At 37.1% G+C, this 25,493-nt stretch overlaps 1 protein-coding gene across 1 annotated transcript in view; it reads left to right on the forward strand.

Annotated features, from left to right (window-relative positions):
- Kcnh8 (potassium voltage-gated channel subfamily H member 8) overlaps window positions 1–25,493 on the forward strand; it is a 390,818-nt gene that overhangs the window by 147,537 nt on the left and 217,788 nt on the right. The window contains exon 3 of the mRNA XM_070018387.1: window positions 9,309–9,440. Within this exon, the coding sequence (XP_069874488.1) occupies window positions 9,309–9,440 (132 nt within the window). The remainder of the gene's footprint in view (window positions 1–9,308; window positions 9,441–25,493) is intronic.

A 25,493-nucleotide genomic window follows, 5' to 3' on the forward strand; every position in this document is an offset into this window, starting at 1 on the left:
CTGCCAGGGTTCACCAAACACAATTTCAGGAGCTTCCTAAAAGAATAAAGCAGAAGCTTGGTTACTGCTCAAGCCCATGAATGTTGTCAAAAGACGCACCTATACTTGGAGACTATAATCATGATGTTTGTATTCCTATACTCCCTCTTTCTTATCTGGAGATGGAAGTCACCACTAGTGTTTTTCTAATTCTAGTTGACCATTGGATACACAAACAAATTTTGAAATTGAAAAGCACAAGTACCTTAACAAAGTGTAAGTTCCAGTCCTAAACTGAAATGGTGAACCTTCATTTCAAAAAGAGGTTATATTCTTTCGGGGGCTGAAAGTGAGATTTGTGGATTATCCAAAGACCTTTCTTCAGCTTTTATCTTTCCTCTTCTTTTTTATTAAGGGTGATGTACAGAGGGGTTACAGTTACATACTTCAGATACTGAGTACATTTCTTTTGGAACAATGCCATCCCCAACCTCATCATTCCACCCTTCCTCCCCCGACAAGTTGTAATCTTCAGAGTGTCTGGCGAATATCAATGCTGCATTAACTCACCCTTTGTCCCACTTTTTCTTTTACAACAGGAAAAATTTTAAAGCCCTGTAAGAAAAGAGAATGAATGAAAATGAAACTCAATTGTTCACAGAATAGTGTCATTCCAAAACTATTATAGTAAAATAAATTAGAGAATCAAACTCATACTTGTGTGTAAATTCTAGTCTTTGACATTGGCTGGCTGTTAAACCTGAAAAAAAATTGACACATACTTCAATTTCTACAACTCTTAAGTATGGTTCCAAGTGTGGGTCATCACTGACCAGTGGTGAGTTTAGATATGATACAGAGTATAGATCACATAGTAGATGCTTAGCTAATGACAGGTCTTACCAGCAATTCTCTGTGTGCCCTATATTGCGTGAGCTCTTCTTCTGGACTGATTATTGAGCAACACTTAATTTTTCAGCTTTCTACTCTAAACTAATCCCAGCTGGTTCTGTATTTCCATCGGCAATCCTTTTAATGATAGGCAAGAATTCTCCTTGTTTATCATATAAATCAAATTGACTACATTCTAGAAGCATGCATGCTAGGCAAGCACTCTGTCACTAAGCCACATTACCAGCCCTAATATATTCTTCTTCTTTTTTTTTGTCTGTCATGGGGCCTGAACTCTGGGCCTGGGTGCTGTCCCTCAGTTTTTCAGCTCAAGGCTAGTGCTCTACCACTTGAGCCACAGTGCTACTTCTGGCCTTTTCTGTTTATGTGGGGCTGAGGAATCGAACCCAGGGCCTCACGCATGCAAGGCAAGCACTCTACCACTGAGCCATCTTCCCAGCCCATATATTCTTTCTTAAAGAAAGTAAACTTGGAGCAAACAGAAAGAGAAACCTTCTTTCATACAAATCAGTTCAGTATCACTTGATTTTCTTTTCCTTTCCTCCCTTCTTCCTTTCCTCCTTCTCTGATCACTTTTTAGAGATATTCTGACTTAACCTAATACTTCTTTTTAAATTTAATTTATTATCTAGGTGAAGTACAGAGAGGTTAGAGTTACATATGTAAGGTAGTGAGTACATTTCTTCTCGAACCTTGTTATCCCGTCCTCATTATTCTCCCACTTTTGCTCCCCTCCGCATCCCGCCCAGTGCCTCCCCACAAGTTGTAAAGTTCATTTCCCACATATTGTCTTTTGAGCATCACTGTTGCATGGTTCACCTTTTGTCCTTTTGTCTCACCATTTTGTTGTTCCTCTTCCCTTCTCTATTTCAGATAAATGCTTATACAATACACAGGACACCAAAATCAAATACAGTCACAATAAGGGATAAACCAAAGGGGAACAAAAAAGAAAAAACAGAAAGAAAAAAGAAATAACTTCACGTAGTACACTTAAAAACAACAAAGAAAACCTCTTGTTTCCATATCTTGGAGTTCATTTCACTTAGCATCATCTTATGTGATCATATGTACATAGCTATTGAGCTATTGTGATCCTCTTCTAGGACTATTGTAGACATACTAATTATTACAAATGAGCGAAACCATGGAGTCTGTTTCTTTGGATCGGGCTTACTTCACTTAATATGATTTTTTCCAAGTCTTTACATTTCCTTATGAGTGGGATGATGACAGTCTTTCTGTTGGAAGCATAGAATTCCATTGTGTATATATGCACATATTCTCGATCCATTCATCTGAGGGGCATCTGGGTTCATTCTATATCTTAGTGATGGTAAATAATGCTGCAGTGAATATGGTTGTGCTAGTAGCTTTAGTATGGCCTTGTTTGTGGTCATTTGAGTGAATGCCCAGAAGTGTGATTATTGGGTCATAGGGGAGCTTTATGTTTAGTCTTTGGAGGGATCTCCATACTGCTTTCCAGAGTGGTTGAACAAGTTTACACTCCCACCAACAGTACTCTGGTTTCTCTCAGACCATATAAATCTTTTGCTTTTTAACATAAAACTTTTAACAATGATTAAAGTGGACTATGTTTGAAGTTCTCTTTTAAATCATGGCTAATGTCTTAAATAGTGATCTCCCCAGAAATAGGACCTCTTGTTGTGCCAATCTTGAACCAATTCCAATTAAACCACTTCAATCTCAAATCTCTAGACTTATCAGAATTTCACTTGTATTCTTTACATATATTTGAAAAAAATCTAACCGTAGAGATGTTTGGAAAGAAATGAGAATGAATTACAATTGCACCTTCAATCAATATTAATATTTTATATGTGTTCTGCTGTTCCTTTTTGTTGTTGTTGTTGTTCTGAGGTTCAAACCAGAGCTTTGTGCATGCAGCCAGTTTTCTACCACTGTGCTTCATCCTAGCTCCATTTTTATTTTCACAGAAAGAAATTTCAAACACACTGCTTTCTGAGGCCCTTGTTTTCCATTCAACATTGAAATGAAGGTTATTCGTAGCCTCTGTCCTGTTCTCAAAGATCTCCAGCTCGTTCAGCTCCAGTTCATCTCCTGTCTAAGCCATTCTACCCAACCCTGCTACAGAAAAGCTGGGGTTCCCATTCATTTTGGTCCATTGGTGTCCTGGGGGCATTTAGAGGAAGGGTTTCCACTGAAAGTCAAATTAATGGGTACTGAGAAAAAGCTTACAACCTGTACAGACTATATTAAACAAGTCCACAGAGAGGTGTTCATAACAGAACAATGAATCCTTTATCTGATACTTTACTAGGGAATCATTAATATCATCCTTAGCAGAGGATACCAGTGAAGATACAAGAATCTTCATTAGTTAAAGCAAACTAAGTCAGACTCAAAGAATACAGGCTTCATGGCTTCCCTCATTTTGTGATAGCTAGAATGTGGTAAAAGATAAAAATATACCAGGACACAATAAATTATACAGCTCTCTAGACATTTACACAGTGAGAGAGAATCACAAAGACTCAGTAGCTATGTGTATATGATCATAATAAATAGTAATCAAAATGAACTCCAAGAAATGGGAATGAGTTGTTTTATTCTTTGTTGCTGTTTTTATTTTCTATAGCTTTTGACTTATTTGTGAGTTTATCTGCTTTGGGAAGGGTAAAATGGGGCACAGAAAGGGTGAGAAAAAGGTGCAGATGCAGCAGTGTACTCACTGGACACTATGTTGAAAATGAACTATATAACTTGTGGGTGGGAATGAGAGAGAAAAACTGGGAGAGTGAGGGGAGGGGTGACATTGTTCAAAAAGAAATGTACTCATTACCCAGTTTATGTAACTAACCCCATTGTACCTCACCTTTACAACAATATATACACATATTATATTGTATATGTATTATATATATGTATACTAGAATCTCCATTGCAGCCCTGGAACTTTCCCCTGGTTTTTAATGTAATGCTTCCTTTAGTTATCTCTTCCCACTATCTATCCAGCCCTTGTTTTCTCTTGTTGTCTATTGGACACAGAACCCCTCAGGCCGAAAAGAGTCTGGAATGTCATACTAATAATTTACACAAGCATTAAAAGATATTGGGTGACTTTAATCAGGACCCTATAGATTCAAAATTTATTGGAAGCAACATGGCAGGAAGACTAGAAGCAGGAGGAAAATTTTGGAAAATGAGAAGTACTAGAAAGCAGGACACAGCTTCAGGAAGTGTGATCGAGAACCATGAGGGCCAGTGTGGTGTGGGGACTCCTAGCAATGCCCACACTCCTTTCCGCTTCCAATGCAGGTGTCCTGTCACCCAGCTGCCACTGCCACTGACAACGACTTTGTTCACACATCTGAATCCCTTTCCCACTTCGTCCCCAACATGCATTCTTGGACTAATATCTAAAGTTGGCCAGCTTCTCTTGATATCATTGCAGAAGTAACACCAGTGAGAACAGAATCCATTAGACTTCCTGTGAAACATGAGAAACATCTGATAATGGTTAGGTCATATGGCACAATGCTGCTAACAATGAAGGCATTCCATTTGTAGTTGCCAAAATTTCAAAAACAAACAAGAGGTCCTGCCAAGGTATGACAATGATCAAGATGCGTGGTATTGATAAACTACTTTGTGGAATGACAACTCCTTTGTACAACCACTTAAAGATGATAAAAAATGACATGCATTCCAGATCTTGTTGAGGATAATAAACAATTGGTGATATGGTGTTTTGAGGGGAAAAAAACCCTGTCATGATACTGCAGTCATTGCAGAGAATAAGACCCCTCAACCTCAGCATTCTTCATGTCAGTACCTGCTTGTATTGAGTTAGAAGACCTGATAGTCAGAGTAGACACCTTATTATTAATCTCTGCCTTCTGACAAATACAAAATGGATTGTGGAACCTTCCACTAGTTTAAGTTCCTTTGTAACTATTTATTTGACTCCTCAAGTACACTTTACCATGTATGGTAAAAACCCTATGTGGTTTTATTTTTCTCCATCAATTGTATTTATCCTTGGAAATTAAAGGTGTTATTAACCTAAATACTGGCAGATCTTTGTTTTGGCACTCCCAGACCTACATGGTGATTACTGTTGCTATATACAGAGGAGTTAAATCTGACACAAGATTTCTGTTCTGTAACCCTTCTCTTAAGAATCACTCACATCTCTTTATTCAAAGTTGAAGGACTGTGCAAATTCTATGAAAAGTCTATTAGAGGTTTATTACACTGGGATTGAATTGCTCTTGACTGAAGTTGGTCACCTTTGTGCCATTAAGTAAATGAAGAAAAGCCATACGCTGTTGAGTAGCTTTGAATAATTAGATTTTTCCAAGATTGTCCAAGATATTTTTCCAAGATATTGTCCAATAGCTAGTGTGGAAGCCTTCTTGGAGAGATTTAGGAAAGGAAAAGATAGGACAAATGAACTAGCTAAGTGTGAATGATCTTGTGTTGGGAGCTTTTGGTTATTTATTCTCCCTAGAAGAGCTACAACTGCAATATGCTTTACTTTCCAACTTTTAGAGGTACTCAAAATTTGTCAAGGCATTTGATGTGGATGAATCTGTAACAGCAGCAGAAGGAAAGATAGAAGTGAAGGAAGGGAGGAAGAGAGGAAGGGAGGAAAGAAGAAAGGAAGGGAGGGAAGGAGGGAAGGATGGAAGGAAGTGATGGAGAGAAGGAGGGAAAGAAGGGAAGGAGAGGACGAGGAAAGGGAAGTGCAGGAGAAGAAAGAGGGAAGGGAGGAGGGAAAGGAAGAAGAAAAGGGGGGAAGGAAGGAAGGATAGGGAGAAAGAAGGGAAGGGGAAGTGGAAGGAAAAGGGGAGAGGGAGAGAAGGGAGTGAGGAAAGGGTAGAAAAGAAATAGTTCTATATGTTTCTTATACTGTCATAATTTTTAAAACGAGGGTCACATGTACTTATTACAAATAGAAAGTTGAAGTTTTGCTAAAAACTTGAATGCTTTTAGTCATGTAGGACCTATAAAGATAGACATGGTCTTAGTTTATGCCAAATCATTATAAATTGTGAATAAAGAGACCCACATTAATGAAGTCTTACTGAATTTACAAAATGTCAAAGATCACGTCTCATAATTTAAAAGACAATTTTCAAAGTAAACTTTCAGCTCTCTCAGAACATAATGTGAAATGATGGCTGTGCATAAGGAGCTGATTAGAGCATATTTCCAGGTTGGTTGCTATTTCCTTAGCTTTCACATCATTTTGTACTTTTCCTTTCTTGCAAAATACCTTGGTGCACTTGGGCAAAGGCTCCGCAAGACAGTAATGATGCTTGTCTGAGAGTGTAGGTAAGAGGGACTTTCAGGAAAAAATAATAGACTCTGTAATGATTTGGTGACATTTTCCCAAGGTAATTGGCCACCAGATGCACTAAAAATATGAACGAAATGCTAGATCTATGCCATTCCCTGTATCCTCCTCTGTTACTTCTATAGGATCTGATTGTTAGTTTAGTTTGACCTGATTGCTTTTGTTTTTTTTTTTGCCATAACAATAGCATTAATGAAAAAAATCCCAATTTGATAAGGTGGTCAGAGGTAAAATTTAGGATGATGGCAGGGAGAGCAGTGGTTAATCAGAGATAAGGCTCTTTCATGAGGTTCCTGGATATTCAGTAGACCTGGTTTGTTCTGTCAACTTGTTTTGTTTACCAAATCCACCTCTAGATATAGATATGAGAATGTTATAATGGTGGAAACCACGCTCCAAACAGCATAATTGGCTTCCCCACTGTCACATGGCTTGTTTGATGTTGTAGAATTCAGAGTCAATTAATGAAAGAGGAAAATACAGTTCTGAGACAAAAGAGTAAGGAGGAAATCATATCTCAAACCATATGCATAAGCAGGCATCCTTCACTATGTAGGTATGTTATGTTCCATGCATACTTCATGATACTTAGGATAATCCATGATGGATTATGATAGCAACACACCATAGACATGTCTGTTGTGTGTGAAGTCATCCACATGTCTCAAAATATAACAGCTTAAATAAAATACTATGCTCCTCACAAATGGCTTCTAAATATCAATCAGGTGCTGTATGCAGTACTCAATTGCATAAAGGAGAAAGAGTAGACATCACACCTGGGATATGTCACCTGTACTGGAAGTTATGATTCAAATACAGTATATATAACACAAGTTAAACTATCAAAAACAGGGCGAGGAAGGTGGCCCAGTGGTAGAGCGCTTGCCTTGCATGCATGAGGCCCTGGGTTCGATTCCCCAGCCCCACATAAACAAAAAGAAAAAAAACCAGAAGTGGCGCTGTGGCTCAAGTGGTAGAGCGCTAGCCTTGAGCTGAAGAGCTGAGGGACAGCGCCCAGGCCCAGAGTTCAGGTCCCACGACTGGACCCCCCCCCCCAAACAAAACAAAACAAAACACTTTTTACTTTATTTTTGTCTTCCACCTTGACTTTGAAGTTAATTCCCAAATAAGAAGGAAATGTATGTGAGTATGATTGAAGTACCATCATATTTATGTATGAAAATAGAATAATGAAACATTAAGAATTGTGATAAAGGGATTAAGAAAGAATAACATGGAGTGAATGCAATTAAAGTACATTATATGCATATATAGAAATATCACAATGACAGTTTGTTCAATTAACATATTACACAAACACACATACATAATTACAAATAAGAAAAATACCTTATAGCATTGAACTCTTTTTCCCCATTGGAAAATTAATGAGCTGTATAAGAACAGATTAGTAGTTTAATTTTGAGTTAAAATGACTGTTACATAACTTCCAACATTTCTATCCAGAAGGCCTGCTAGTAAATAATGCAGTGAAGGAAATGTCATACATTTTTAAAATATTTATTTTGTAATAGATAAAAATATTGACTCCAATAAGCCTCATGTAAGACACTTTGATGACTATATTTATAAAATATGGGTCTTAATATTCATTTTTTTCAAAAAATGGAATTTAATTTGCTTATTGCTCTAAAAATATAATATCCATATAGAAAAGGTAGATTTTTTTCAAAATCTGAATGTAAATAGCATGAAGACCATAGGATGAAACCTGTACAGCATCTCAAAGTTCTTCCATTACCCTTTCCTCAAAGGCAAACACTAATCTGACTTTCAACACTAGAGATTAGTTGTGCCTGCTTTTGTAGTTTATATAAGTAAATGCATATTTCATTCTACTCTCAGTGTTTGGCTACTTTTGCTCAACATTATGTTAGCAATGTTCATCCATTTGGGTGTGAATAATTAAATCACCCATTCATAGTGATGCACAACGTTATATGGTAAGAATAATCTTTATGCTGACAAATTGTAAAGGAAGTGTTAATTTCAAAACAGCCAAGTATATATGAGAATAAGTGGCTGTGTACACTCCCTCACAGGTGGTATCTTCTTCTATTTTAAAGGTATGTTAATTGGCTTTATATATTCCATAGGGGAGGGTTCCATTGTTACATCTCCATATTGTTTACATTGTATTCCAATCAATTTTACCCCTTCAGTCACACTCTTTGCCCTTCTCCAGTACAAAACAGCGTCCCCAAGTCTCCCTGTTCTGTTTTCATAGCTGGAAATAAACCGTTTCCTCCCTGCCAACACATACTCCTCCTGCTAGTCTCCACCTACCTATGGGATTTATTTCTCTCCCCCCTCATCCTTCTACTGTATTCATTGATTTTTTTAATTGTTCAAGCTTCTAGCAAATGCAGGCAAAATAGGTGTCTTCATTTAAGAGCCTTTTGAATCTAAAAATTGCAAGGTGCTGAGTTCAAATCCCAGTAGTGCCAAAATAAAAACATCTAAAGCACCCCAAAACCCTGTATGCTATGACGTCTGGAAAAACCTCTTTTAAATAATGTGCATTGTTTCTTCAGCAAAGAAGAAATATAATTTGAATGGTGTAAGCAGTAATATCTCAACACAAATTATTTCATTTAAGATATGGTCTCTTTTCAAGAAATTATTTTACTTAAGAATCAAGAAATGTGCAGATGGGATAGATATTTACGGAATAGAAAAACTGAGCTGGGTGCTGGTGGCTCACACCTGTAATCCTAGCTACTCAGGAGGTTGAGATCTGAGGATTGGTGTGAAGCCATCCTGAGCAGGAAAGTCTATGAGATTCTAATCTCCAATTAACCACCAGAAAACTGGAAGTGGTGCTGTGGCTGAAACTGGTAGAGCACTCACCATAAGCAACAAACCTCAGGGATAGCACTGAGGCTGAGTTTCAGCCCCAGTACTGGAAAAAAGAAATCCTGATTTTTTTTTAATATGGAAGAACTGTGGGATAGAAGAAAAATTATTGAGGGCTTTTTCTATTATTAATGATTATTTCATAGAAAAAGTTGAAAACAATGGTTGATATATGCTTTTATTTCTATCGCAGGGTCTCCATTTTGGTGCCTACTGGATATAGTTCCTATAAAGAATGAGAAAGGAGATGTGGTTCTTTTTCTGGCTTCTTTCAAAGATATAACAGATACAAAAGTGAAGATTACTCCAGAAGATAAAAAAGAAGGTTTGTACTGTTTTCTGAAAACATTGACAGATGGGGTAACATTTTGAAATTGTTTACTCAAAACCTTGGGAGGGGAAAAAACTGCCTTTTAATCGCAGCAACTGATAAATATTCATAACTGTGAAAGTCAGTATTTGGTACATAGTCCAAAATCACAGAGAAACACATGTGTTTACTTTCTTGTCTTTGTAAGAAAATACAAGACATGTTTAGCAGGAAGCAGATGTTCATTTTCCTACATTACTAAAGTGAGGGCATGAAAACAGTTTATCACACTATAAAGATTTGTACCAACTCATTTTATTAAGCCAACAAAATTTTTTGATAGCAAAAATGGTGCAATTAAAAAGACATATCTGGAGCCAGGTGCTGGTGGTTTACACCTGTAATCCTAACTACTCAGAAGGCTGAGATCTGAGGATGGGGATTTGAAGCTAGCTTGGGCAGGAAAATCCACCAAAAACAGAAAGTGGAGCTGTGGTTAAGTGGTTGAGTACTAATCTTGAGCAGAAGAAGCTCAGGGACAGTACCCAACCATAGGACCAACGTAGGCGCGTGTACACACACACACATACACACACACACACACACACACACACACACACACACACACACACACTAACTTTTATCTAAAGATAGTGTACCTTAAAGCTTTCAAATGCACAATGTTATTTACATATAGTTGTTAGAATAAAATGTTGCTGCTAAATGTTGAGCCTGTGCTTTATAATATCTAATAGTATATTTCATATATATATATATATATATATATATATATATATAAAACAGACTGTTCATCAACTGATTATTTTGTGTGTAATTATTGTTTCTATAAGATACTAAACCCTCAAAATCATTTTTCCCTTATTGCTACCTTGTATATGCCCCCTAAAAGCATATAGGCTTTTCAGAGAGCCAAAGTAGCTATTGTAAATCATCATTATTATAAAACAATTATTTTTTCTAACCTTTATTTTTTGTTGTCGGTCGTGGGGCTTGAACTCTGGGCCTGGGCGCTGTCCCTCAGCTCTTCAGCTCAAGGCAAGTGCTCTACCACTTGAACTACAGCACCACTTCCGGTTTTCTGGTGGTTTTTATTGGAGATAGGAGTCTCACGGTCTCTCCTGCCCCGGCTGGCTTTGAACCGCGATCCTCAGATCTCAGCCTCCTGAGTAGCTAGGATTACAGGCCTGAGCCACCAGCGCCCGGCTCTAACCTTTATTAATAATATAAAAAACATCTTAAAATTCACCAACTGATGGCATATCTCACAGGAAAGGTATTAACACGGCATTTTTTTAAACTTCAAGTTAAGTGTTTGAAAATCATTAAAATGTCACTGTGTAAGCAGAGCAGAATTGTATTATAGCACCTGAAAACTCAGTGGACTGAGCTGACTTTACCCCGTGACATCACTGAAGTTCATCTAAATGGTGCAAATAAGGTTTGTGTTAGGTAAATTAATTTCCTATAAGCTCAGGCTACAGTATTTATTTAAAAGACATGACCTGTATGGGTTTCTTTTTTTTAAATATTTTATTATTTATTTATACATTGATTTGGATAATTGAAAATGAGAAAAACACAATTTAAAGAAAGGGCTGAGAAACGATGGAATACAACCAGGACTGCATCAATGAATTTCATTCAAGGAAGATTAGCACAGAATGCAAGCTACCCTTTGTATTTGCTCTTGTGTATTTTCACTTGTATGTGTGTAAGACATGCACATAGTGATTGATACATATATTACTTCCTTTACAAAAAGAAAATATATATACTGTATCAGATTCACACCTATCATTACTCATCGAGTTAATTTGATATGGAATCCTGTTTTTTATGCTTCTCATCAGTTGATTACATAGACTCAAATTTGATATTAAAATGTATCAGTCATCTTACCAACTTGGGGTTCTTTTCTTAAGACTTAAATATATTTAAAAATAAAATAGGCAGTGTTTCCGGCCACAGGTTTTTTTTTTTTAAGGGGAAAAAATTGAGAAAAACTTTCCCAGGGCTTAAAAGGGATCATTTCTAAATGAAACAAGTGCAGAGGGCATTAAAAATTTAAAACTAACTGAAACTAATTGAATAAAAGCTAATTATATAGACAAAATTTGAATAAAGCTAATTATATAGACAAAATTGTTGAGCTTTATTTAAATTGGGAAAACATGGATGAATTGTGGATGGACTAAATTCAGCAAATACCAATTGAGTACCACTCTCCTGGCCTAGCTCCTACCTAGTAATGAATTCTCATTTAGAGATGTCAGGATGAAGTTAGTGTGCTTTGTATTATCACACTCATAGCTCAAATTTTGGTTCAATCACATGTTGGCTCTTCAGCTTTATGCAACCTTCAATCAGAGAGAAGTGAACTTAGCAACTCTGGAAGAAGCACAAGGAGGAATCATTAAGAGATAGAAAGGAACAGTGATCAGTCAACAGAGACAGCCAGAAGTTGTACAGAAGTTAAGTCAGATGGAAACAGAGATGTTCCCATTGGATTCTGCAGTTTTCAGACTGTTAGGTTTTTCAAGACAGTGCTGAGAATTAAAACCAGACAGCTTCCATAATAAAATTTCATTAACTTTCTGACATTTGAGGCCATTGCATTATTAAAATTAAAGAGGCACAATTGAATCTTTTTGTGGCATACTCTTTTCTCCCATTAAGGGTTTTAAAGTTCAAATTATTTAAGAATCAGCTGCTAAAGCTCCTCACAACCCACTGTATCACTATCACTACCATTTCACCTCTTAACCTAGCAGTGTCTGGGCAAGCCAGACTGGCCTGATTGTTCTAGCTAATAAACCTCTCACCCTTTTTTCTCACTGTCTACATGATCAAATTTGCCCTCAATTGGAGCTTTCCTGTCACCCATCTTTTCTCATGGAAATCTTTTCTCTGAATAGTCTAGTGAGTGGGATTTTCTTAGACCACCTGAGCTCTGGAGCTTGCTTCCCTCACCTCACCCGCCTTGTACCAGTCTATCAAACTTCTATACATCTTCTTTCCCAAATCACTATGGCACTGAAGCTGGCTTTGTGTTTCCTACTGTAACCTGCAGATAATAGATGCTGAGTAAATACTTGCTTAAATAATTAATTTTGTTAAAGGAATTTTACCCATGTAACAGCATAAAGTACCTTTCCTTTCCACTCTGAGTATGTGTGTTCAACCTTTCAGATTTTTTTCCACCGTGGCTTACTCATTATGCTAATTTTGTTTTTCGTTCAAGCCAGTTGAGTATAATAATAGGTGTCATTTTTTCCAGACATGGGGCTCAATTCTATTATTATTGTTGATTTCTTATAAGGGAGCTCTGCATTTGCTTTGCCACATTGGTTGATGCTGGGTTATTCATTGGTTGGGAAGAATATCATCAGTTATCACAGAACAGAGGAATCCCAATTACAATTTCTATACAGTAAGCACTTCCAATTTGTCTGGACAATTCCAAGGTTATGTGTGTGGCTTGTCCTATCATATTCTGTACAGAAAAAAATCAAGCAGCAGCAGGTTGTCATTATCAAGTATACTGACAAGTTTGCCTCTTCCTATGACTAAGGCCTTGAGGAAAGATAATAGTACTAATAAATTAGCTTTACTAAATATTAGATGTACATTTCATTTGGCTCAGAGAATCTGGGAATTTAGGAGCTAATTTTTCTTACATTTTCTGTTTTTTCATTTTTGTTTTTGTTTTTTAATTTCCTAGCCTCTCTTGCAGCTAGAAATGGCCATGATCACCTGTCAGAGTTACTTCCTCACGTTCCAGTAATATCCCCAATATGTGACTACCACTGAGACAGAGTATCACTAAGAGAGCTATTGACCCAATTCTTTTACCGTATTTGATTTTATTTAAGGTCCATATGATTAAAAGAATGGTCTGGATGCCTGGCATATCAGCATCACCTGGGATTTTGCTAGAAATGCAGAATCTTAAGTTACACATTAGAATTTACTGTTTAACAAGTCCCCAGGAGGCTCGTAGGCACACTCAAATTTGAAAAAGTCCTGTACTCACCTACAGTCCCTAGAAAAGACCTTCCATGATGACCCAGACTAAAGTAACCCACCTCCAGCCACCAACAGCACATCACTTCATTGGTGGAGGTTCACAGCATTGATGCCTTTTGGAAACAACTTTTTCAAAAGATGATCCCTATTCATTGTTCTCTGCTTCATCAAAGTTTTTGTGCTTTATTAGGGTACAGGCTTTGCTTTCATGTTTAGAGGATCATATCCCCAGGGTGTGACAGGCTGATGGTAAGAGCTGGATAAATGAATATACAAATGAATAAATAATGTCCTCCATAGAAGGGTGGCTATATGGCTACAAAATAATCACACCATTATCATCAAAGCTGGATGTCTCCTGTGCACAATCTGATGACTATATTGCATGGCTGTGTTTCACTTGATTTGATCTGAATAAATCTGTGTGCTCTCTCCTTGTGTTATTGCTAGTCTAGACTGACACTTTCCCTTCAAATTCAATTTCCATGATTGGCTCACATTTTGTTCTAGTTGACTCTCCTACTTAATTTCTGAGAATATTAATTTGGTTACATTTTAATAGATAATGGAAGTTATTTGTTGAAAAATACATAATTATCCAGAAGACAGAGGACTGTAATTCTAGCTACTCTTGAGGCTGAGATCTGAGGATCAAGGTTTGAAGCCAGCCTGGGAAGGACAGTCCTTGAGACTTTTGTCTCCAATTAACCACCCACACAAAAGCTGGAAGTGGAACTGTCAATCAAGTGTTAAAGCATGGGCCTTGAGCAAAAAAGCTCAGGACAGCACCACTATCCCTGAGTTCAAGCCCTAAGACTGCATGCACGCACAAGCACGTGCACACAAATACACACACACACAAAAGTGAGAAGGAAAAGCATTAAGCTACTGATTAGATATTAATTAAATCTAAGATGATTTTGTGCATTTTAAATATTTTTATTATCCACATGGAATATTGTAATAATGTTCTACTTGCTGAAATACTCTGCATGTTTTCTTTTTGTCTGTGTAATGGAAGTAATGCATATATAATACCAATAAAGAGCAGTTGCCACATCAGAGAGGTGTTGTAAACATTAATCCACATTACAAAAAGAAAAAAAGATACATTATCCAGGGAAAAAGACTTATGCCTTCAGGAGATTTATGCCATTTTCTATTCAAATATGTTATGAAGTTGGAATGGAAGAGCTTAGGTAGATATCCAAACTTTTATTTTATTGGATTTGCTACACTACACACATACACACACACATGTGTATATATATATATATATATACACATATATATACTATATACTTATATATACGTATATACTTCTATAATATATATACTTATATATTCTATATTCTATATGCTGTATTACTACTACATACTTACATATATAGTATACTTATATATTTGGGGTTTTTTGTTGTTGGTGCTTCTGTCAGTCATGTGGCCTGAACTCTGGGTCTGGGTACTGTCCTTCAGCTCTTCAGCTCAAGGATAGTGCTTATGCACTTGAGCCACAGCTCCACTTCCTGCTTTTTCTGCTTATGTGGTGCTGAGGAATCGAACCCAGGGCCTCATGCATGCAAGGCAAGCACTCTACCACTGAGCCACCTTCCCAGCCCAACATATATTTGTATATAAACAAGTATATATAAAGAAGTATTTGAGAGAGAGAGACAGAGAGAGAGACAGACAGACAGACAGACAGACAGACAGAGAGAGAAAGAGACAGAGAGGGAGGGAGGGAGGGAGGGATAGGGAGAGCCAGGGAGAGAGAGAGAGAGAGAGAGAGAGAGAGAGAGAGAGAGAGAGAGAGAGAGAGAGAGAGAGAGAGAGAGAGAGAGAGAGAGAGAGAGAGAGTTTTGCCTTTAAAGACCAGAGGATAATTTTAAGAGGGAAATGTTGTCACAGATGGTCATAGAGACGGAGACTAAAAAACATGTTTTCCTAGGTCATTCCATTGGAAGCAAGGAAATATTGCATCCAATCAGAAGACACTTGTGCAATGATTTCTTTTCTCTTTGTTAGTTTTTTGTGATGCTTGGACAAAAACTATATGAAGATACGATTTCTTTAGCCTGATTTTTATTAAGTTGAATTCCTACTTTTGTTAACTGCAAGAATGGAGCATGGTTATAAACCCTTTTTTAGAGTTAATTTAACCTTGTAAACCTTTTTGAAATTGAACAAACAGTTCAATAAAACACTAAGCAAATATGGCACTAATAAGTTCAACATGCAGGTAATAAATAAATAAAAAGCTACATAATTTGATTTTGTGTGGATATACATTTTAGTGATATTCACTCTACCCAGGAGTCACCTAGATATTTATTTATTTATTTATGTAAAATTTTGACATGAGTTTTTAAATTCAGCCTTGTGCCACTTGGTTGGCTTTCTTGCTCTTATATCTACCACTTGAGCCATACCTCTCAGCTGACTTTTCATTGATTACTTTGGAGATGGAATCACAGGACTCTTCTATCTGAGGTAACCTCAACCTGGGATCCTTTGGATCTTAGTCTCTGAGGAGCTAGGATTACAGGTGTGAACCACTGGTATCCAACATCTAGACACTGATTTTAAACACGATTCAAAATGAGGATCAGAAATGGCAACAGCATTACTTGGGGCAGGCTGGGACCATTCTAGAAACACACATCTCCCAGCAGTTATAGCAAGGCATGTTTGGGACTGGCAGGACACACTGTAGGTTTGTGTTTCAGTGGGTGAATGGAGTGTATTTTCCTTTTGGGCTTGTCTGTTTGTATGGGGTTAGTGTGGTGATGACTTCATCAGTATGTTTTGGGACATTGATGGGATTAAAAAGCCAGACTAGCCTGGTGCTGCTGGCTCACACCTGTAATCCTAGCTACTCAGGAGGCCTGGATAGTCTGGGAGAGTCACATTATGTCCAATTAACCACCAGAAAACCAGAAGTGACTCTGTGGCTGAAAGTGGTAGAGTGCTAGTTTTGAGTGAAAATAAACTCAGGGATAGTACTCAGGCCGAGTGCAAGCCCCAAGACTGACAAAGAAAAGAAAGAGAAGAAAAGATAAGCCAAACTCTTTTTGTGCCAGAAACATAGGGGCATAGGGGCAAGCTGTTAGGAAAGGTGCTAGGACACTATGTGTTTCTGAACAAGAGAGATTGCCCCCAGTGTCACTGGATTTCAAGTGTAGTTTCTTCTTTTTGCTTCAGTAAAAATGAGCTCTGAACTCCAACTAGCTTGTTTGGGGACATTGAGAAAAATGTCCACAAGTCATCATCAAACCAATCCTGCTGTCTCCACAGTGAGCCCTTCCAAATCCTATAAGGTTTTTTTTTTATCCTTCAGACATTCATTTGACATATTTTTGAGGAACAATTTGACTTATACACAATAGAGAAGTTGCAAGGGCAAATGGTCTTAGAAATATTTATGTAATTGGTTCACCCTCTAAAGCAGTGACTCCATTAATTTGATATACTTTAGAAATACAACTTTCAGTCCTTAAAAAAATACAAATGTGCTTGGATGCTTTTTTATGCCCGAGAATTAATATTTCATGGCAGACACTTATATTAAGATTTATGCAAATGAGAGGAATGAGACAAACACAGATGAACTAGAAAGCTGCAAGAAGGACTGATTATATTGGGGGGGGGGAATTCAGTACTTATAGATGCTGCTTATGGACCATTGGCTTGTACTCTTGGATTTTCTTCAAGTTTAGCCTCGGGTACATGTGATGGAAGAATACCAGTGCATCAAGATATGCAGTATGCTGAGTACTGTGGCTATTTAGAGTCGATCTCAGATGCTTTTGTAAAATTATATTTTTTATTATTTTAATTGGTTGTACAAAAGGAGTTACCAGTAACAACTCAGTTTAGGAGTACAATGCATCTCAATTGGTGTTTGCCTTTTCATCATTCTCCCCTCCCTCCCAACCCAAGCCCTCCCCCGAATTTTCCTAGTGTCATAGGATATGTGTTGAATATTATGACTGCATTCTCTCCCTCTGTACCTCTCTTTCTCTACCCCTCTCCCCCATACACACTTTTCAAGGGTGGTTTCCTGGCATTCATTTTATTGGACAATGAGTTCATTTTTCTAAGGAATTATACCATTTGAATTCCCTCCTACAAATATCATACGTCAGGGTATACATTTGTGAACACTTGCATACAACCCACATATGTTTACTTACACATTTATGAATTAGCTCTATCTTCTACATCTGAGAATAAACATGTTCTTTGTCTCTCTGGGTCTAACTTACTTAACATAATTTTTATAGGTCCATCCGTTTCTTTGCAACTGATGTAATATTCTTCCTAATGGATGAGTGAAGTTCCATTGTATATATGTACCACATATTCTTGATTCATTCATCCATTGAGTGGCATCTGGGCTTTCTAAAACTTGGCTGTGGGGAGTAGTGCAGCAATGAAAATGGTTGTGCAAGTACTTTTACTGTATGCTGATTTGTAATTTTTTGGATAAATGCCTGATTTCTGGATCATAAAGTATATGCTTAGATCTTTGAAGAATCTCCCAAACTGATTTCCAGAGTAATTTTAAACGCTTGAAGAAAAGGAACATTACCAGCAATAACTTGAGACTTTTACAGAGTGTGTGAGGATATTTAAGAATCTAAGAAATCAGCTGGGCATTGGTGGCTTATGCCTGTCACCCTAACTACATAGAAGGCTGACATTTAAGGATCATTATTCAAAGCCAACCCTGACAGGAGAGTCCATAAAATTTACCTTAAATAACCACTAAAAAGCTAAATGTTGAACTGTGGCTCAAGTGGAAGAGTGGTAGCCTTCAGCACAAAAGCACAGGGACAGTGGCCAGGCCCTGAGTACAAGCCCTAGGACTGGCATGAAGGAAGGAAGGAAGGAAGGAAGGAAGGAAGGAAGGAAGGAAGGAAGGAAAAGAAAGCAAAGAAAATTTTTTTTAATAAATCATGAGCAATAGGATGAAATAAAGTACCAAGGAAAGCAAAAAACGTGGAAATAGTGAAGAGGAGCAACTTCTAACAAATAAAAATTGGAGATTAAAAAATGTATCGAGACAGGGTTTCACTATGTGAAACAGGCTGATCTTAAATTCATAATCTTCCTGCCTCAGTGTCCCAAGTGCTAGGATTATAGATCTACCTGTAAATCTTTCATAAATTTATAAATAGAATATTCAAAGTAGTAGATAGAAAAGATTACATTTATCAGTACAATCTTAGTGTTAAGGTGGGGAAGTCACAATTCGGTAGAAGATGAAAGCCAACACATCATTGTATCATAGAGAGAGGCACCTGAGTGTCTTTCTCTAAAAAATGGTTTAGAATAATGTGATCATCAACAAATACACCAGAGAGCATTGAAAGAACAGTTACTTGTCACAGAAGGAGGAATATAGTATGGTCCTTATGGCACTAGAGCACATTATTGAAAAGAAGTTGTTACAATGAGAATCCTGATTTAATACTTATGGTACACATTTTCATTCTTGTTTTATACCATAATTGGAGCTCTAGAAGAAAGAAAAATTGAATTATCCTGTAATGACTGAAACTACCAAATTGTTGTTTGCTTTTTTAAAAAAATAATATCACCTCCAAAATATTAATCTTAAATGATAAAGATGATAAACCCAAGACCAGCTGGAGAAACAGGAAAAAAGAAAATGACAAGCTAATCTCACTATAAATATAGGGTATAGGTATGAGAATTTAAAACAAAAATGTAAACACACTAAACTTCAAACATATTAACTTGTGTGAATATGTGTCATATGACTCTCAGTCCTCACATAAAACAACATACAGTGTGATTCAGAAGTCTGTTCAGGGAAGGACACAACTCTTTCCTAGCACTCCTGGAGCCCTAGTCTAAATCATCCCATTCAAAGTCCTTCTCTGAGCTTCTATTTGTAGGCAAGAACAAGGAACAGTCATTTAAATAGCTCTTAAAGTCAGAGATGCACAGGTGTAGTACAATGTGAGCTCTGTCATGGGTCTATGGACTATGGGAGCTGTGTTCTGCAGACTCTGACAGGAAAATTACCTGAAATAGATATAAAAGAAAGCAATTCCATCGATGACAGCTACAAAAACATACTCAAGAATTGTTTTAACAAAATGTTAATGAAAAGAAAAAAACTGAAGAGGAGACAAAAGAAGCAGAAAGTTATCTCATGTTCATGGATTAGAAGGATCAATATTGGCAAAAAGTGATCTAATAGAGTCCATGCAATCTCTGTCAAAATACCAAAGACATTCTTTGCAGAACTAGAAATGTCAACTCTAATATTTAGAAGAAACTATAAAATAACCGTTGTCTACTCAGGAAAGGGATATTTTCAGCCAGAGTGAGAGGCGTGACACTACCTAACTTCAACATTTACTATAAAGCTTTTTTTACTTTTTTTTTTTATATATCTTTTTTTTTGGGTCCGGTCGTGGGGCCTGAACTCTGGGCCTGGGTGCTGTCCCTCAGCTCTTCAGCTCAAGGCTAGTGCTCTACCACTTGAGCCATAGTGCCACTTCCAGCTTTTTTCTTTTTTCTTATGTGGTGCTGAGGAATCGAACCCAGGGCCTCAGGCATGCAAGGCAAGCACTCTACCACTGAGCCAACTTCCCAGCCCTACTTTTTTTTTTTTTTGTATGTCATGGAGCTTGAACTCTGGGCCTGGGCCTGGGCACTGTCCCTCAGCTCTTCAGCTCAAGGCTAGTGCTCTACCACTTGAGCTACAGTGCCATTTCTCATTTTCTGGTGGTTTATTGGAGATAAGAGTCTCACAGACTTTCCTGCCCAGGCTGGCTTTGAACCATGATCCTCAGATCTCAGCCTCCTGAGTAGCTAGGATTACAGATATGAGCCACTGGCACCTGGCCCCAAAACTACACTTTATATACTATGTGGTGCTGACATAAAAATAGACAAATAAGCAAATGGAGCAGATTAGACAACCTAGATGTAACCCACACATCCACAGCCTACTGATTTTTGAGAAAGGTTCTAAGAACATGCATTGGTGAATGGTAATCTTTTCAGTAAATGGTGCTGGAAAAAATGTATATGTATATGTGTGTGTATATATATATATATATATATATATATATATATATATGCAGAAAATGAAGCTCAACTCCTACCTCTGTCATATTAGAAAGATGAACTAAAATAAAAAAGCATTTAAGAATGTAATTTGATCTGGGTGCCAGTGGCTAATACCTATAATCCTAGCTACTCAGGAGGCTGAGATCTGAGGATTGTGGTTCAAAGCCAGCCCAGGCAGGAAAGTCCTTGAGACTCTTATCTCAAACAAACCACTAGAAAACCAGAAGTGACACTGTGGCTCAAGAGGTAGAGTGCTCACCTTGAGCTGAAGAGCTGAGAACCAGCACCCAAGCCCAGAGTTCAAGCCCTACGACTATCAAAAAAAAAAAAAAAAAAAAAAAAAGGAATGTAATTTGAGATCTAGAACTACCAAATTGTTCATTGAAAATGGGAGAAGATATTTACCAGCAATATATCAGACAAAGGCCTACTATCCTCTAGGTACAGGGAGCTTAAGAAACTAATACATCCCAGATGGAACAAACCAATCATTAAGTGGGCAAGGAGGCTAAAGAGAGATTTCTCAAAAGAAGAGGTTAAAATCGCAAAGGAACACATGAGGAAATGTTCATCATCCCTGGCCGTAAAGGAAATGCAAATAAAAACAACCCTGAGATACCACCTTACCCCAGTCAGAATGGCCTACATCCTAAATTCAAGCAAAGACAAATGCTGGAGGGGATGCAGAGAAAGAGGAACCCTACTGCACTGCTGGTGTGAATGTAAACTAATACAATCACTTTGGGAAGCAGTCTGGAGATACCTCAGAAAACTAAAAATAGACCTTCCCTACAACCCAGCCATACCACTCCTAAGCATTACCCAGAACAATAGGAACCAGGATACAAGGACACATGCACCTCCATGTTCATTGTTGCACTGTTCACAACAGCCAAGATATGGAAACAACCCTCTTACCCCACTACAGATAAATGGATCCAAACATTGTGGTACTTATATACAATGGAATATTATGCAGCCATTAGAAAAGACAAAATAATGGCATCCCTAGGGGAATGGATGCAACTAGAACAAATCATGTTGAGCGAGGTAAACCAAGATCAGAGAGGCAAACGGCATGTGTTCTCCCTGATACGTGAATGTTAAAAATCAAAATGCAATGAGATATGATAAAAATAAAACAGGACTTGTTACCCATACACAGTGAGACCAAAAGAGGATAGTCTTAGGAGAAAAGCACCAAATTGCAATACCCAAGCACCCCTTCATTTGTATATGAAATAATAGACATACTGGAAAGAACCCCAAAGACAGGGAAACAAAGGGTCTCTTCTTAATCTGTCCTATCATTTTTTAGATGACTATATTCTTTTTTTATTCTTTTTATTTTTTTATTGTGAACATACTATACAGAGGGGTTACAATTACATGGGCAAGATAATGAGTACATTTCTTATCAAGCATTGTAGCCTCCTTCATGACTGTATTCTTTACCTTATATATGGTGTATTTACATGCACAACTTAGGGAAAGTGGAAGCAGAGCACAGAATCAGTGGAACGCGAGTGAAATAAATACAGCAGAGGGACCATCAGCTACACTGGACATGGATGAAAGTAAACTAAGCAACTCAGAGGCAGTGATGGGAGGGAGGGAATGAGAAAGAAAGAGGAAACAGCTAAGCAAAAGGAAAGAAATGTACATATCACCTGATTTGTGAAAAAATAGTTTGATTGTTAAAGGTCATAGAGTTCATAAGCAGTGTAGATTATTATAATGATTTCTGTCATTGTGAAGATTAAAAGGTGTTTCTGACTTTAATATATATATATATATATATAAGAAAAGAATTTACCCAATGCACACACCAAAAATAAATAAATAAATAAATAAATAAATAAATAAATAAATAAATAAATAAACAAAAATTTAAAAATTAAAAAAATATAGGGGAAACATTCAAGATATTGAAATGGGCAAAGAGTTTTGCTTTTTCCAACAAGATCCCTAAAGTACAAGGAAAAAAACTAAAAAGTATATGAATGGGATTCCATAAACGAACATGCTTTGCACAGAAAAGCAAATACTTAACAGAATAGAGAGACAACATGATATAAGGAAAACTAAATTAGGATGTGTATATCTGACAGGAAGTGATATCCAGATTACATAATGAACTCCAAAAACCCCAGAACAAAAAAAAACCCTCAAATATTTGGATTAAAAAATAGACTATAACTCTGAATAGAAATTTCTGAAAAGAAGACATAAGGGAAAAAACCCAACATCACTAATTATTAGGAAAATGCAAATCAAAGCAACAATAGATGCTATCTCATTCTCGGTAACAAGAGTTAAAGTAGAAAAAAAAAAAAAAGACTGGGTCCAGGAATGGAGATACAATGCTATAATCCTAGCTACTCAGGAAGCACTGGTTTGCAGGATTAAGGTTTGAGGTAAAGAACTGTAGTTAGTGGTTTAAGCATAGGCAAAAATTTAACAGGACCTCCACAAATAAGCCAGCTTTGGTGGTTCATAATTTAATCCCGGCTACATAGGAGGGATAGGTAGGAGGATCAATCTGAGATACACTAGACAAAAATGTGAGACCCTGTCTGCAAGTTAACTTGGTGTAGTGCACCACGACTAAATAAAAATGCTGGTAAGGATGTGGAGCAAAAAGAACCACTGCTGATGGGAATGTCAATTGCTATAGTGATTATAAAAAACAGTATGGAAGTTCCTCAAAAAAATAAAAATAGAATTATCCTATGCCTTTGGAGGCAATGAGATCATTATACAGAAGAAACATCTACACTTCCATGTTCATTGAAATTTTTCTCACAGTAGCTGAGGCATTGTATCATTTTAGGTGTGTATAGACTGATGAATAGATAAAGAAAATATTGTGCGTTGCACAATGGAGTAGTATTCAGCCTTTAAAATATTATAGTCCTATTTGCAACAATGTGAATAGAACTGGAGATCACTATGTTAAGGCAAAATAAACATTTAAAGACATAATCTCACTTATACTTGCATTCTAAAAGAGACTCATCTCACAGAAGTTGGTTAGAATGGTATGTACCAGAGGCTGGGCATGATAAGGCCTGGGTAGGTTGGGCGGGGTAATGTTGCTCAATGGTTACTAATTTACAGATGTATCACAAATATCTGAGGTTCTATTGCAAAATATAGTAAACATAGGTATCAATAATGTACTCTGCAGTTCAGAAAGCTTGAAGAGTCAGATGTAGTAGCTCTGAGAGTAGAGAACCACAGCTGCTTGGCAAATAGAGATTAGAAAGAATCACTGTTAAAGGCCAGCCTAGGCCTCATCTGAACAAAGAGGAAATAATTGGCACACATCTCCCAGCTACCTGGGAGGCCTAGGTAAAAAAAAAAAATCATAGTCTGAGGCTGGTCTTGGGTAAAAACCATATCATACCTGTAAAATAAACTAAAACAGAAAAGAAAAAAGGAAGGATTCTGAGTTGTGGCTCAAGTAGTAGCTTGTTTGCTTAGTAAGCATGAGGCCCTGAATTCCAATTTCAGACACAGACACAGACAGACAGACAGACACACACACACACACACACACTCATTAAACTTTGAATGTTTTTATCACAGAAATTATGAATGTTAGAGGAGATAGGTATATATATTTATTTATTTATTTAACCTGAATTAAACATTGTACTATATATACACAAATATATGGAATATTACATGATACCCCTGAATGTATACAGCATTTGTTTTTGTATATCAGACAAAAATAGAAAAAAAACTGAAAGAACTAACCCAACAGAAGAGACACAGGCTTGATTTTCAGTTACTGATGTTTCCTCAGGCTTTCCCTTGATTTTCAGTTAGCAACGAAGTAGAATTTCCAGTTGCAAATTAGAGATTATTAGCTTTCACATTTAAAAATAACATTTAATGAGTATATGTGCTTCAAAGTATAATTTTCCAATTTAATATTTTCGGTGTAGCAGTACAAGTCATGATTACTGCTAGCAATATACTGTGACTTTTAAAAGGATACACAGAAAGCTTCTTATAGAAGAATTTGATATTTTAATATATACTGGGAAGCAAATAATTAATGCATGGGCATTATTAAAATGATAATACATAAATAATCTTGTAATCCTAGCTATTTGGTAGCAGAGATTGAGGGATCCTGCTTCTAGGCCAGCCTGAGCACTGCCTCAATGCCAAGCTACAAGGAAGCATAGTGACTGGACTCAGTGCCCTACGCCTGTCATCCCCAGCAACAGAGAAGCCCAAGTAGGATGACTGGAACCCAGTTCAGCTTGGGGATACAGATTGACCCTTCCTTGAAAATAAGAAAGGCCAAAAAGGCACTAGATGCATGGCTCAGGTGGTAGAGTGCCTGCCTAGCCAGCATGTAACCCTGAGTTCAATCCCCAGTACCACCATAAGTGTTTTTTTAGAAATGAGTTGTTCAAATGTAAGTTTAAAATAAAATGTATATGAATAAGCATTCTGTAAGGATGGGGAAAAAAGGGAAGGATGATTTCAAGTGACTGTAATGTGGTTATCATGTGCTATCATTGATTGGAAGAAGACTCTCCACGGGGTAAGGTGGTGAGTAAAAAAACAAGTCAAGGAATCGTGATTGGCTCCAGAAGCATTACAGATTTCTTAGGCTATTGATCTATTTCCCCATAACTCGGCAGGGGAAACACAAGCTCCTACTCAAGAGCACTTTGCTACACAGTTTTGATTGATTTCTGCAGTTTAGGACAGAGGTAAACTTGCATTAAAGGATGCCAGGACACCTGGGTATACAGTAATATTTAGAAACTGAATTTGCAAGGTGTTTTAAGTGTGGAGATTATATAACAGGTTTACCTTTTTAATAAACAAGTTAAGTATTCCAATGACCTCTTTATGAAAATCTTGAAGCAAAATTTCCCTTAG

This window comes from Dipodomys merriami, unplaced genomic scaffold, assembly GCF_024711535.1.
Source record: "Dipodomys merriami isolate MVZ:Mamm:240054 unplaced genomic scaffold, mDipMer1.0.p SCAF_13, whole genome shotgun sequence".
Lineage (NCBI taxonomy): Eukaryota > Metazoa > Chordata > Mammalia > Rodentia > Heteromyidae > Dipodomys > Dipodomys merriami.